A 12,500-nucleotide genomic window follows, 5' to 3' on the forward strand; every position below is an offset into this window, starting at 1 on the left:
TCTCTCTCTTCCTCTTCTCCTTCTCTTCTCTCCTTCCTCTCTTCCTTCCTCTCTTCTCTCTTCTCTCTCTCTCTTCTCTCTTCTCTCTTCTCTTTCTCTTCTTCTCCTCTTCTTCTCTTCTCTCTCCTCTCTCTCTCTCTCTCCTTCTTTCTCCCTCTCTCTTCTTCCTCTTCTTCTCTCTTCTCTTCTCTTTCTTCTCTCTTTCCTCTTCTCTCTCTCTCTCTCCTCTCTTTCTTTCTTCTTCTCTTCTTCTTCTTCTCTCTCTTCTCTTCTCTCTTCTCTCTCTCTCTCTTTCATTTTCTCTCTCCTCTTCTTTCTCTCTTTCTCTTATTCCTCTCTCTCCTTCTCTCTTCTCTTCCTCTTTCTCTCTCTTCTTATCTTCTTCTCTCTTTCTCTTCTCTCTCTCTCTCTCCTTCTCTCTCTTCTCTTCTTCTTCTTACCTTCTCTTCGTTTTCTCCCCCTCGTCTCTCTATCCTCTTCCTCTTCCTCTTTCTCCTCTCTCTCCTTCCCTCTCCTTCTCTCTTCGTGTCTGCCTTCTCTTTCGTTTCTCTCTCTTCCTCTCTCTTTTCTCTCTTCTCTCTTTCTCGTCCTCTTCCTTTTCCCCTTTTCTTTCGTTTTCTCTCTCATTTTCTCCTCTCTTCTCTATCTTTTTCCTCTTCCTTTACCTCTTCGCCTCGTCTCTCATTCTTTTCTTTTCTTTTCTTCCCCTTCCTCTTCTTCTCTCTTCCCTATTGTACTCCGTTTCCAGGGGTTCGTTTTCCCTTCCCCCCCCTCTCTCGTCTTCTTCCCTCTCTTCTTTTTCCCCCTCTCTCTTTCCTCTCCCTTTCTTTCTCTCATCTCTCTCTCTCTCATGTCTTTCTTCGTCTCTTTTTCTTATTCTATTCTTCCCCCCTTCTCCTTTCCTCTTCGGTTTCTCCTCTCTTCTCTTCCTCTTCCTCTTTTCTCTCGCCATCTCCCTCATTCCCCCCCCCTTTTCTTCCTTCCCTTCTCTTCTCTTTTCTCGTTTTCCTTGTTTTCTCGATCTTCTCTCATCTCTCTCTTCTTCCTCCTCTCTTTTTTCCCTCCCCCCTCTCCTCCTCTCTCTTTCTTATCCTCTTTCTCTTTTTTTCCTCTTTCGATCTACCGATCTTCCTCTTCCTTCCTATTTCCCCCTCACCTCTCGTTTTCTCTCCTTCTCTTCTCTTCGCTCTTTTTTCTCCTTCTTCTCTCTCTCCCTTCTTCTTTTTCTAAAATCTCCACTCTTTCTTTCCCCTCCCTCTTCTCTTCTCTCCTCTTTCATCTTTCGATCTTCTCTCTTCTTCTCTCCTCCTCTCCTCTCTATTCCTCGTCCTTCCATCCTCTTCCTCTTCCTTTCCTCTTCCTCTCCTGCTCTCTCATTTCTTCCTTCCTCTTTTTTCGTTTTCCCCTCCATCTCTTCCTCTTCCTCCTTCCTCTTTTTCTCTCTTCTCATCATTCTTTTCTTTTCTTCCCTTCTCCCCTACTTCTCTTCTCTATTCCTTCGTTTTCCCTTCCCCTTTCTCCCCTCTCTCTTCCATTCCTTTCTTCCCCCCCCTTTCCTTGCCGCTTCCCTTCCCTTTCCTCTCCTCCTTCTTTCTCTCATCCTCTCCTCCCCCTCTCTCTTCTTTCTTTCTCCTTCCCTTTCCTCTTCCTCTTTCTCTCAGCTCTCTCCTTTCTTCTTCTCTCGTTTGTCTTTCTCTCTCTTCTTCCTCTTTCCTCCTCTTTCTCCTCTCTCCTCCTTCTCTCGTCTCCTCCTTCTTCTCCTTCTTTCCTTCTCCTTTTTCTTCTCTCTCTTTTCGTTTTCCCTCTCTCTATCTCCTCTCTGTTCCTCTCTCTTACTTTTTCTTCCTCTTCTTTCCTTCTTTTGTTCCTCTTTATCTTCCTTCGTTCTCTTTCCCCCTCATCGTCGTCTCCTTCTTCCTTCTCTTTTCTCTCTCGTTATCTAACTTCATCATTCCTCCCATTCTTTTTCTTCCTTCTCTCTCTTTTCCTTCTCGTTTTCTCCTCTCTTCCCTCTTCCTCTTTTCCCTCTTTCTGCGTCCTCTCTCACAATCATTCTTACTGCTCCATCTCTCCTCATTCTTCCCCTTCTCCTTTCGTTTTCCCTCTCTCTTCCTCTTCCGACTCGTTTCTCTCTCTCTCTTCTTTTCTTCTTCTTCTTCCTTCTCGGCCTCTATCTTCTTCTTTTTCCTTTCCTTCCCTCCTCCTCTCATCTTTCTGTCCATCTTCTTTTCCTCTCCTTCCTCCTCTTCCCCTCCCCCCTTTTTTCCCCCTCTTTTCTCATCTCTTCCCTTCCTCTTTCTTTTTTCTCTCTTTTCCTTCCTTTCCCCTTCCTCTTTTTCTTTTCCTTCTTCTCTCTTTCTCTTCTCTCCTCTTTTCCTCTTCCTCTTTTCTCTCTCTTCTCTTTATTTTTGGCTCTCTTTCTCATCATCTTTCTCTCCATCTTCTTCTCTCTTTCTCTCCTCTCTCTCTTTACTCTCTTCCTTTCTATCACTCTTCCTCGTCATTCTCTTCGCTTATGTCTTCTTTTCTGTGGTTTCTCTCCCTTCTCTCCTCTTTTTCATTCTTTCCTCTTTTTTCTCTCTTCTTCTTTTTCTTTTCTCTTCTCTCCTCTCTTTTTTCTCTTTTCTTTCTCTTCTTCTTCTTTTACCTCTTCTTCTCTCTCTCTAATTTCTTCCTCTTTCTCTTCCCTTTTTCCTCTTATCTCTCTTTTTCCTCTTTTTCTTTCTTCCTCCTTTCCTCTTCCTCTTCTTCCCCTCTTTCTCCTCTTTCTCTTCCCTCTTCCCTCTTTCCTCTTTTCTCTCATTTCTGTCCCTCTTTTTCCTGGCTTTCCTCTCTTTTCCCCCTCTTTCTCGCCTCTTTCTCTTATCCCTCTTCTTTTTTTCCCCCCTCTCTTCTCTCTCATTTCTCCCTCCTCTTCTCTTCTTTTCTCCCCTTCTCACGTTCTCTTACCCTTCTCTTCGTTTTCTCTCTCTTCCTCTTTCCTCTTCCTCTTTCTCTCTCTCTCATTCTTCCTTCTCTTCGTTTTCTCCACTCTTCCCCCTCTCTCTTTCTTTTTCCTCTCTCTTCTTCCTCTCTCCTCATCCACTTCTCTTCCTTCTCTCTCTTCGTCTTTCCTCTCTCTTCCTCTTCCTCTTCTTCCTCTCCGCTCCTTCGTCTTTCCGCTCCTTCCTTGTCTTCTTCTTCCTCCTTCCTCTTTTCTCTTATTTTCGCTTTCCCTCTCTCTTTTCCCTCTTTTCCTCTTTGCTCTTCCTCTTTCTCTCCTTCTTTTTTTGCTTCTTCCCCTCTCCCTTCCATCCTTCCTTCTTTCCCTTCTCTTTTCATCATTTCTCTTTCTCCTCTTCGTTTTTCCTTTCCCCCATCCTTTCCATTTTTCTCACTCTCTTTTCTCTTCTCCTCTTTCTTTCTCATCTCGATCTCTCTCACTCCACTCCTCATTCGTATTTCTTCTTCTTCCCCTTCTCTTCGTTTTCTCTCTCTTCCTCTTCTCTTCCTCTTCCTCTCTCCTCGTCCTTCTTCCTTCGCTTTCTTCGTTTTTCCTCTCCCTCTCTTTCCTTTTCCTCCCTTCCTCTTCTTTTTCCTCTTACCTCTTTCCCTCTTTTTTCTTCTTCCTCTTTTTTCTCTTCCTTTTCCCTTTCCTTTTTTTACTTTTCTCTTCTTGCCTCTTTTCTCTTCTCTTATATTTGCCTCTTTTTCCTCTGTCCTCTTTCCCTTTCCCATCTTTTCTCTCCTCTCTTTCCCCTCTTTTTTGCCCTCTTTCTTTCTCTCCTCCTCTCCGCATCCTCTTCAAATCTCTCCCTCTCCTCTGTCCTCTTTCTATCATTTACCTCCCTGTTCTCTCTTCTCTCCTCTTCTCTCTCTTCTCCCTCCAGCTCCTCCGTCTCTCCTTCTCCCCGGCCTCTTTCTCTCTCTCCTCATTCTTCCCTCTCTTCTTCGTTTTCCCTCTTCTCTTCTTTTCCTCTTCCCTCTTCTTGCCTTCTTCCTCTTTCTCCTCTCTCCTCATCCTCTCACTCATTCTTCCTTCCTTCTTTTACTCGTTTTCTTTCCCCCCCCCACTCTCTCTTTCTTTTTTCCACTCTTCCCCCTCTCCTTTTCCCCCTTTCTCTCTCTCTTTCCATCTTCCTCTTTTCCTCTTTTTTTTTCCTCTTCCTCTTTCTCTCCAACTCTCCTCACTCTTTCCCCCCTCGCTTCTCTCCCCTCTTCAAATCTCCCCTCTCTCATTCTTCCTCTCTCTCATATCTTCCTTCTCTTTCTTCGTTTTTCCCATCTTCTCTTCTCCTCTTTCCTCTATTCCTCTCTCTCTCTCATTCTCTTCTTCTTCCTTCCTCTCTTCGTTTTCTTTCTCTCCTCTTCTCCATCTCTCTTCCTCTTCTCTTTCTCTCTCTCCATCATCTCTCATTCTTTCCTCTCTTTCTCTTCTCTTCGTTTTCTCCTCTTTCCCGCTTCATCTTTTGACTCTCGCCTCTTTGACCTCTTTCCTCTTTTTGCTCTCTTCTCTTTCCTCTTATTCTTATCCTTCCTCTTCCTTTTTTTCTCTTCCCTCTTCCTCTTCTCCAAAAATCTCAATACTCCGGGTCATCTTCCTTCTCTTCGTTTCTCTCTCTTCTCTTCCTCTTCTTCTTTCCTCTTTCTCTCCCCCCTCTTAACCTCTTTCTTTCTCTCCGTCTCATCGCTTCTCTCTCTTTTCCTCTTCCCTACATTTTTTCTTTCCTCTCTCTCTCCATGATGTTCTTTCCCCTTCTCTTTCTTTTCCTCTCTCTCTCTCCTCTTTCCCTCCTTTTCTCATTCCCTCTCTCCTCCCTCTTTCTCTCTCTCTCTCATTCTTCCTTCTCTTCGTTTTCTCTCTCTTCCTCTTCCTCTTTTTCTCTTTCTCTCTCTCTCATTCTTTCCCTCTCATGTCTTCCTTCCTCTTCTCTTTCGTTTTCTCTCTCTTCCCTCCCTCTTCTCTTCCCTCTTCTTTCCCTCGTCTCTTCTCTCATTTCATTCTCAATTCTTCCCCTTCTCTTCGTTTTCTCTTCGTCTTTTCCTCTTTCCTCTTTCTCTCTCTCTCAATTAGTCTTCCTTCTCTTCGTTTTCTCTCTTCCTCTTTTCCTTCGTTTGTGCCTCCTCCTCCCTCTCTCTTCTTCTTCTCTCCCTCCTTTCCCCCCTCTCTCTTCTCCTTTTCCCTCCTCCCCTTCTCCTCTCTCTTTCTTTTCTCTTCTTCACGTTCCTCTCTTCCCTTCCTCTCCATCCTCTCTCTCTCTCTTTCCTCTCTACTTAGTTCTCTCTCTTTTCTCTCACTCTCCTCTCTTCTCTTTTCTCTCTCTCTCTTCCGTCTTTTCTCTCTTCTTTCCTCTCGCTCATACTTCCCTCTTTTCCACTTTCTTTCCTCTTTCTCTCATCACTGTCTTCTTACCTCTTCATTCTCTTCATCTCTCTCCTCTTTCTTTTCTCTCTCTTTTCCTCTCTCTTTTTCTCGTTTTTCCTCTCTCTCTCTCAAATTCTTTCCTCTCTCGTTTTCTCTCGTCTTCCATCCTTCCTCCTCTTTCTCTCGTCCTCATCTCTCCTCTCTCAGCATTCTTCTTTCTTCCTTCTCTATCTTTCTCTTCGTTTTCTTCTCTTCTTCACTCTCTCTCTTGCATTGCTCATTTCGTTTTCCTCTCATCTCTTTTTGTCTCTTTTTTTTTTCTCTCTCTTCCTCTTTCTCTTCCTCTTTCTCCTTTCTCTCGGCTCTCATTCTTTTCTTAATTCTTCTTTCTTCCCTTGATTCTCTTTACTCTTTCTTCTCTCTTATCTCTCATTTTCCCTTCTCTTTCGTTTTTCCCCCCACTCTCTTCACCTCTGCCTCTTTCCTTCCTCTTTCCTCTCTCTCTCATTTCTTCATTCTTTCCTCTCTCCTCCTCATTCTTATTCTTCCCCTTTCCCCCCCTTCTCTTCGTTTTCCACTCTCCCTTCCCCTTCCCTTCCTCCTCAGTCTCTTTCTTCCTCTTCCTCTTCCTCTTCCTCTTACCTCTTTCTTTCTCTCTCCTTTTCCCCCTCAAATCCTCGGGGCTCTCTCATCTCTCCTTCTTTTCTTCTTCCCTTCTCTTCTTCGTTTTCCCCTCTCTTCTTGCTTCTCTCTCTTTTTTCTTTCCTCTCCTCTCTTTCCTCATCTTTTTTTTTTTCCTCTTTCCTCTTCCCTCCTCTTTTCTCTCTCCTCTCACATTCTCTCATCTCTTCCCCTTCCTTCTTCTCTTCGTTTCTTCTCATTACTCACTTCCATTCCTCTCTCTTTCCTCTTCCTCTTCCTCTTTCTCTTCTCTCTCTTCTCAAATTCCTTTTTCCCATTCATCTCTCTTACCTCCATTTTCTCTTCGTTTTCTCTCTCTTCCTCTTCCTCTTTCTCTCTCTTCATTCCTCTCTCATGTCCTTTTCTTTCTTCCCTTCTCTTTCTCTTCTTCTCTTCTTTCTCTTCTTTCTCTTTCTTCGCTTTCCCCTTTCTCCTCTCTTTATATCTCTTCCTCTTTTTTCTCCCCTCCTCCTCTCTCTCATTCTTCCTTCTCTTCTTTCTTCTTTTTTCGTTTTCCTCTCTCTTTCCTCTCTTCCTCTTTCTCTCTCTCATCATCTTCCTTCTCTCGTTTGCGCCACTCTCTCTCTCTCTTCCCTCTTGCCTCTTTCCTCTTTCTCTCATCTCCCGCCCGTCATTTCTTATAACTCCTCATATCTTTTTTCCCTTCTCATTCTCCACTCTTTCCATCCTCTCATTTCTCTTGGCGTTTTCTACTCTCTTTCCTCTTCTCTTTCTCTCATCTCTCCTTCTCCTTGTCTCTCTCATTCTTTTCGTCCCCTTCTCTCTTCCTCTTCGTTTTCCCCTCTGTCTCTGATTCTCTCTGCCTCTTCTCTCCCTCTTTCTCTCTCTCCCTCTCATTCTTGTCTTCTTTCTTCCCCCTTCTTCTTTCTTGTTCTTCCTCCTCTTCTCTTTTCCCTCTCTCATCTCCATTCTTCTTCTCTTCTCTTCCTTCTTTTTCATTCGTTTCTCCTCCTCTCTTTCCTCTTTTTTTTTTTGTCTCTCTCTCTCTCATTCTTCCTTCTCTTCGTTTTCTCTCTCTTCCTCTTCCTCTTCCTCTTTCTCTCTCTCTCATTCTTCCCTTCTCTTCGTTTTCTCTCTCTTCCTCTTCCTCTTCCTCTTCTTCTCTTTCCTCTTCCCGCTTTTCTCTCTTCTCTCATTCTTCCCTTCTCCTCGTGTTCTCTCTCTTTCTTTCCTCTTCTCTCTCTGAATCTATTCCTCTTCCTCTCCCTCTCTCTCGGTCATTCTTCCTTCTCTTCTTCTTCTCATTTCGTTTTCTCTCCTCTTTTCTCTCTCTTCCTCTTTTTTCTCTTTCTCGCTCTCTCATATCTGCTTCTCTTTTCCTCTTACTTCGTTTTCCCTCTCCGTCCCCTCTTCCTCTTTCTCTCTCTCTCATTCTTCCCTTCTCTTCGTTTTCTCTCTCTTCCTCTTCCTCTTCCTCTTTCTTCGCTTTCTACCTCTTTCTCGCTCTCATTCTTTTCCTATTCTCTTTTCTACCTCTTCTTTTTCCCTTTCCCCCCCTCTCTCTTCCTCTCTTCCTCTTCCTTCTTTCCTCTTTCCCTCTTTCTCTCTCTCTCATTCTTCTCCTTCTCTTTCTGTTTTCTCTCCTTCCTCTTCCTCTTCCTCTTTCTCTCTCTCTCATTCTTCCTTCTCTTCGTTTTCTCTTCTCTTTCTCTATTCTTCACTTTCTCATTCTTCTTCTTCTCTTTCTCTTTCTTTCTCTTATTACATCTTCCTCTTCTTTTTTCTCGCTCTTTTCCTCTCGTCTTTTTGCTCTTCCTCTTTCCTCTTCCTCTTTCCTCTCTCTCATTCTTTTCCTTCATCTTCGTTTTCTCTCTCTTCTCTCTCTCTCATTCTTCCTTCTCTTCGTTTTCTCTCTCTTCTTTCTCTTCCTCATTTTTCTCTCTTATCTCTCTCTCCATTCTTCCCTTCTCTCTTCGTTTCCCTTTCTCTCTCTCTCTTCTCACATCTTCCTCTCCTTCTTTCTCATCTCTCTCATTCTTCTTTTTTCTTTCTTTGCCTCTTCTCTTTTTTTCGTTTTTTCCTCTCTCTTCTTTTTTCCTCTTGTTCCCGCTTCCTCTTTCCTCTTTCTCTCATCTCCTCATTCTTTCTCCTTCTCTTCTTCTTCGTTTTCCCCCCTCTTTCTCTCTCCTTTTCTCTCTTGCTCCTCTCCGCTCTTTTTCCTCTCACTCCTCTCTTCCCTTCTTCCTCTTCGCTTCCTCTTTCTCCGTCTCATCCTCATTCTTACTCATTCTTTCTTCCCCTTCTCTTCGTTTTCCTCTCTCTCTCCCGTGTCTCTCTTCTCGTCCTCTCTCTCCTCTCTATCATTCTTTCTTTCTTCTTTTCTCACTCGTCTCTCTCTCTCGTCTCTCTCATAGTCTCTCGTCATTTTCTTCCCTTCTCTTCGTTTTTCTTTCCCTCCTCCCTCTCTCTTAGCTTATTTCTCTTTTCCTTCTCTTCGTTTTCTCTCTCTTCCTCTTCCTCTTTCTCTCTCTTCCTCATTCTTTTCCCCTTCTCTTCGTTTTCTCTCTCTTCCTCTTCCCTCTTTTCCTCTCAATCTCCTTATTTTTTTTTTCTTTCTTTTTTTTTCTCTTTTTCCCCTTCTCCTTTTGTTTTTCCTCTCTCTTACTCTCCCTCGCTCTTCTCACTTTTTCTCTCCTCCACCTCTCTCTCTCCTTCTCACTCTCCCTCTCTCCATCTCCTCCTCTCAGTCTCTCTCTCTACTCACTCTCTCTTCTCCCTTCTCTCATCTCCTCTTCCAGTTCTCTCCTCTCTCTCCTCCCTCTCTCTCACATCCTCATCTCTCTCTCATCTCGTCTCGTCTCCATCTCTCTCTTCTCTTTCTCATCTCTCTCTCTCGTCACTCACTCTTTCTCTTTCTCTCGTCTCTCTTTCTCTCTTTTCTCTTTTTCTTCGGATATTTATCTTTTTTTCTTCTCTCTCTCTCTCCTCTTTCTTTTCTTTCCTTTCTTTCCCTGTCTCTCTCTTGGTTTCCCTTTTCTCTTCTTTCTCTCCGGCTCTCTCCCTCTCCTCTCTTCTTCTCCTCTTCCCTCTCTTTTCTTCCCTTTCTTCTTCTTACTCCTCCACTCTCTCCTCCTCCCTCCCCTTCTCTTCCTCGTCGTCTCCTCCCTCTCCTTCTCTCTTACTCACTCACCTGACAATCTTTCTCTCTCTCTCTCTCTCTCTCTCTCTCTACTCGAACAGCTCCTCTCTCTCTCCTCCTCTCTCTCTCTCTCTCCGTCTCTCTTCTCCTCTCTCCTCTCCCTCCGTCCCTTCCCCCTCCTCCTCTCCCTCCTCCTCGTCTCTCTCTCACTCTCTTCTCTCTCTCTCCCTCACCCCTCTCTCCCCCTCCTCCATCCCTCTCTCTCTCCCTCTCTCCCTCTCTCCCCCTCCCGCCCTCCTCTCCCTTTCCCTCTCCTCACTCACTTCCTCTCTCCCCTTCCCTACCTCCCTCTCTCTCCCTCCTCCCTCTCTCCCTCTCCCTCCCTCTCTCCCTCTCACTCACCTGACAATCTTGCCAATGATGTTCGACGCAATGGCTCCGCCTGACATAGACGACTGTCCTCCTCCTCCTCCGCTTCCACCTCCTCCTCTGAAACGATGAATATTATTACAAATTAAATTAATAATAATAAATAAATGACCGCCTCCTCCTCCTCCTCTAAAACGAAGAAAAATATTATTACTAATTAGTATTCATTAATATAACTTAGATTACTTCGATTAATTATATTAGTATTAATTAGATTACTAAATAACTAATCATATTATAATAGTACTATTAATAATCATTAATCATTAATTATAATAGTAATAGCAATTATAATAATAATAATGATAATAATGATATTGATAATAATAATAATAATAGATAATAATAATAATTAATCCTTATAATAATTATAATGTTGCTAATTATTATCATTATTTATATTCTTATAAGCCAAAATATATCTCTGTATTACACAAAAGATTAATAAAATAAAGCATAAAGAATAAATTAAAATAAAAAAATAATAATAAGATAATAAATAATAATAAAATAATAATAATAATTATAAATAATAATAATAAAAATAATAAAATAATAATAATAAAAATAATAATAAAATTGGGGGAAATTAGGAGGAATTGGGGAAAATTGGGGGAAATTGAGGAGAAAAATAAAGGAAATTGGGATAAATTAGGGAAAATTGGGGGGAATAGTGAAATTTGGGGGAAATTAGGGGAAACTGGTGAAAATTGGAAGAAAATTGGGATAAGTTGGGGAAAATTTGGGGGAAATTAGGGATATTGGGTGAAAATTGGGTGAAAATTGGGATAAAATTGGGATAAATTAAGGATATTGGGTGAAAATTGGTGAAAATTGAGCGAAAATTGGGAGAAACTTGGGAGAAAATTGGGCGAAAATTGAACTCACCCGACTAAACCTCCGATGACGTTCGAAGCAATGCCGGACAGAACGTCATCCTGGCTCTGACCTCCTCCTCCTCCTCCGCGGTTTCCTCCTCCGCTGAAAGGAGACGCACATGTAAGTATATTTTTCACACAGACGCACACGCACATGCACACACATGCATATACATACACACACACACACTATATATATCACTCTCACTCACTCTTTCTCTCTCTCTCTCTCTCTCTCTTTCTCTTTCTCTTTCTCTCTCTCTTTCTTTCTCTTTATCTTTATCTTTCTCTCTCTCTCTCTTTCTCTCTCTTTCTCTTTCTCTTTATCTTTCTCTCTCTCTCTTTCTCTTTTCCTCTCTATCTCTCTCTCTCTCTCTCTCTCTCTCTCTCTCTCTCTCTCTCTCTTTTAAACATCCCCTTTTACAATAATGAAGATAAATTCATCTTTTATAACAAACTCTCTATAATTATCATCACTTATCAAATCTGAATACAGAAATTGTAAATATTTCAAAAAAATATATATATATAACCTGCTTATCTAGCTACAATGTGCAAAAGTCTATGGGGATTCCCGCCACATTTAAGTAACTAATTGCCTAAACGAATTCTATATTTTTCATGCATTGCATAAGAAGCTTGAAATACACATAAACATGCACGGAAAGTATATGTACATTAGGGTTTTTAAAAAAGGAAAGGAAGAAATGATTAAAATGAAGAATAATATGAAGAATGATATAAGAAAATAATTTTGAATAGTTGCCACGAAACAAAAAAAAAAAAAAAAAATCAAAACGACAAAGATAATTATTAGTTTATACTTACTTTTCTTTTTAAGTGTTAGTGTCCGTGTCTAAAATCTATAACTTAACAGTTGTGGAGAAACGAGAGATTAAGAGTTGGTTAGTTCAAATGCGCTGGAATTTGCTTAAACTATCGCACTCATTCTTTCGTCCTCTCCCTCTCCCTATCTCTTGACTCTTTCTTTTTCTCTCTCTTATCTCCTTCCTATCTGAACCTCTCTCTCTGTCTCTCTCTCTCTCTCTCTCTCTCTCTCTCTCTCTCTTACCCTCTCCCTCTCTCTTTCTCTCTTCCCCCTCTCTTTCTTTCGCTCTTCCCTTCTCTCTTCCCTCGCTCCCCTCCTTCCTCCCTCTCTCCCCTCTCTCTCCCTACACTCCTCTCTCCCTCATTTCCCCCTTCCCTCTCCCTCATTCCCTCCTCCCTCCCTCCCTTCCCTCCCCCTCCCTCCCCTTCCCTCTCCCTCCCCTTCCCTCCCCCTCCCTCCCCTCTCCAGCTTACCTGAGCATATTCCCTCCTTCCCTCCCTACACTCCTCTCCCTCATTCTCTCATTCCTTCCTTCCCTCCCTTCCCTCTCCTTCCCTCCCTCCCCTCTCCAGCTTACCTGAGCATATTCCCGATATACTGCGACGCCATACCAGCTATCAGGTCATTCTTCATACCTCCTCCTCCTCCTCCTCCTCCCATTCCTCCCTCCTCCGCGTCCGCCACTGGGGGGGGAATTAAAGAGAAGGAATCGATAATTTGGCGAACGACAGACAAGACGAAATGGTGGCCAAGTAGAAGGAAAAAAGAAAAAGAAAGAAAGAAAAAAAAAATCACAGAAGCCAAAAAAATACAGCAAAAAAATCAAAACAACAATAATATATATAATAACAAATCCAAATTGCACAAGCACAAACCAATGCACATATACGTTGCAAAGACGCCTAAGGAACGCAATACGTAAAGGCGTCGTATGATACAATACAAGGCATGTGCGAAAAAAAAAAGGCAAAATTCATTGCAAATATACACATCGAAACATAGCAAATCCAAAAAAAAAGATAATATCGTGCTGCAACGTCTCCTGCTGTCGAAACCCTGATCAAAACTGAAAAATGAATGAAAATGAATGAAAATGACCGAAAATGAATGAAAATGAAATGAAAATGAATAATGAAAATGCTAGAAGGAAACGAGAAAATATGGGAAATAAAATATGGGAAATAAATAAATATAAAGATAATAACCATAACAATAATTTGTGATAAATATTGGGTATTG

General features: G+C 42.3%; 1 protein-coding gene across 1 annotated transcript in view; it reads right to left on the reverse strand.

The window, feature by feature from the left end:
- LOC119570768 (uncharacterized transmembrane protein DDB_G0289901-like) overlaps positions 1-12,500 on the reverse strand; it is a gene marked incomplete in the record, with an annotated part of 66,593 nt that overhangs the window by 18,144 nt on the left and 35,949 nt on the right. Inside the window, 2 exon segments of the mRNA XM_037918386.1 lie at positions 9,528-9,614; positions 10,443-10,535. Of these exon segments, the coding sequence (XP_037774314.1) occupies positions 9,528-9,614; positions 10,443-10,535 (180 nt within the window).

The sequence above is a fragment of the Penaeus monodon genome, unplaced genomic scaffold (assembly GCF_015228065.2).
Source record: "Penaeus monodon isolate SGIC_2016 unplaced genomic scaffold, NSTDA_Pmon_1 PmonScaffold_384, whole genome shotgun sequence".
Classification (NCBI taxonomy): Eukaryota; Metazoa; Arthropoda; class Malacostraca; order Decapoda; family Penaeidae; genus Penaeus; species Penaeus monodon.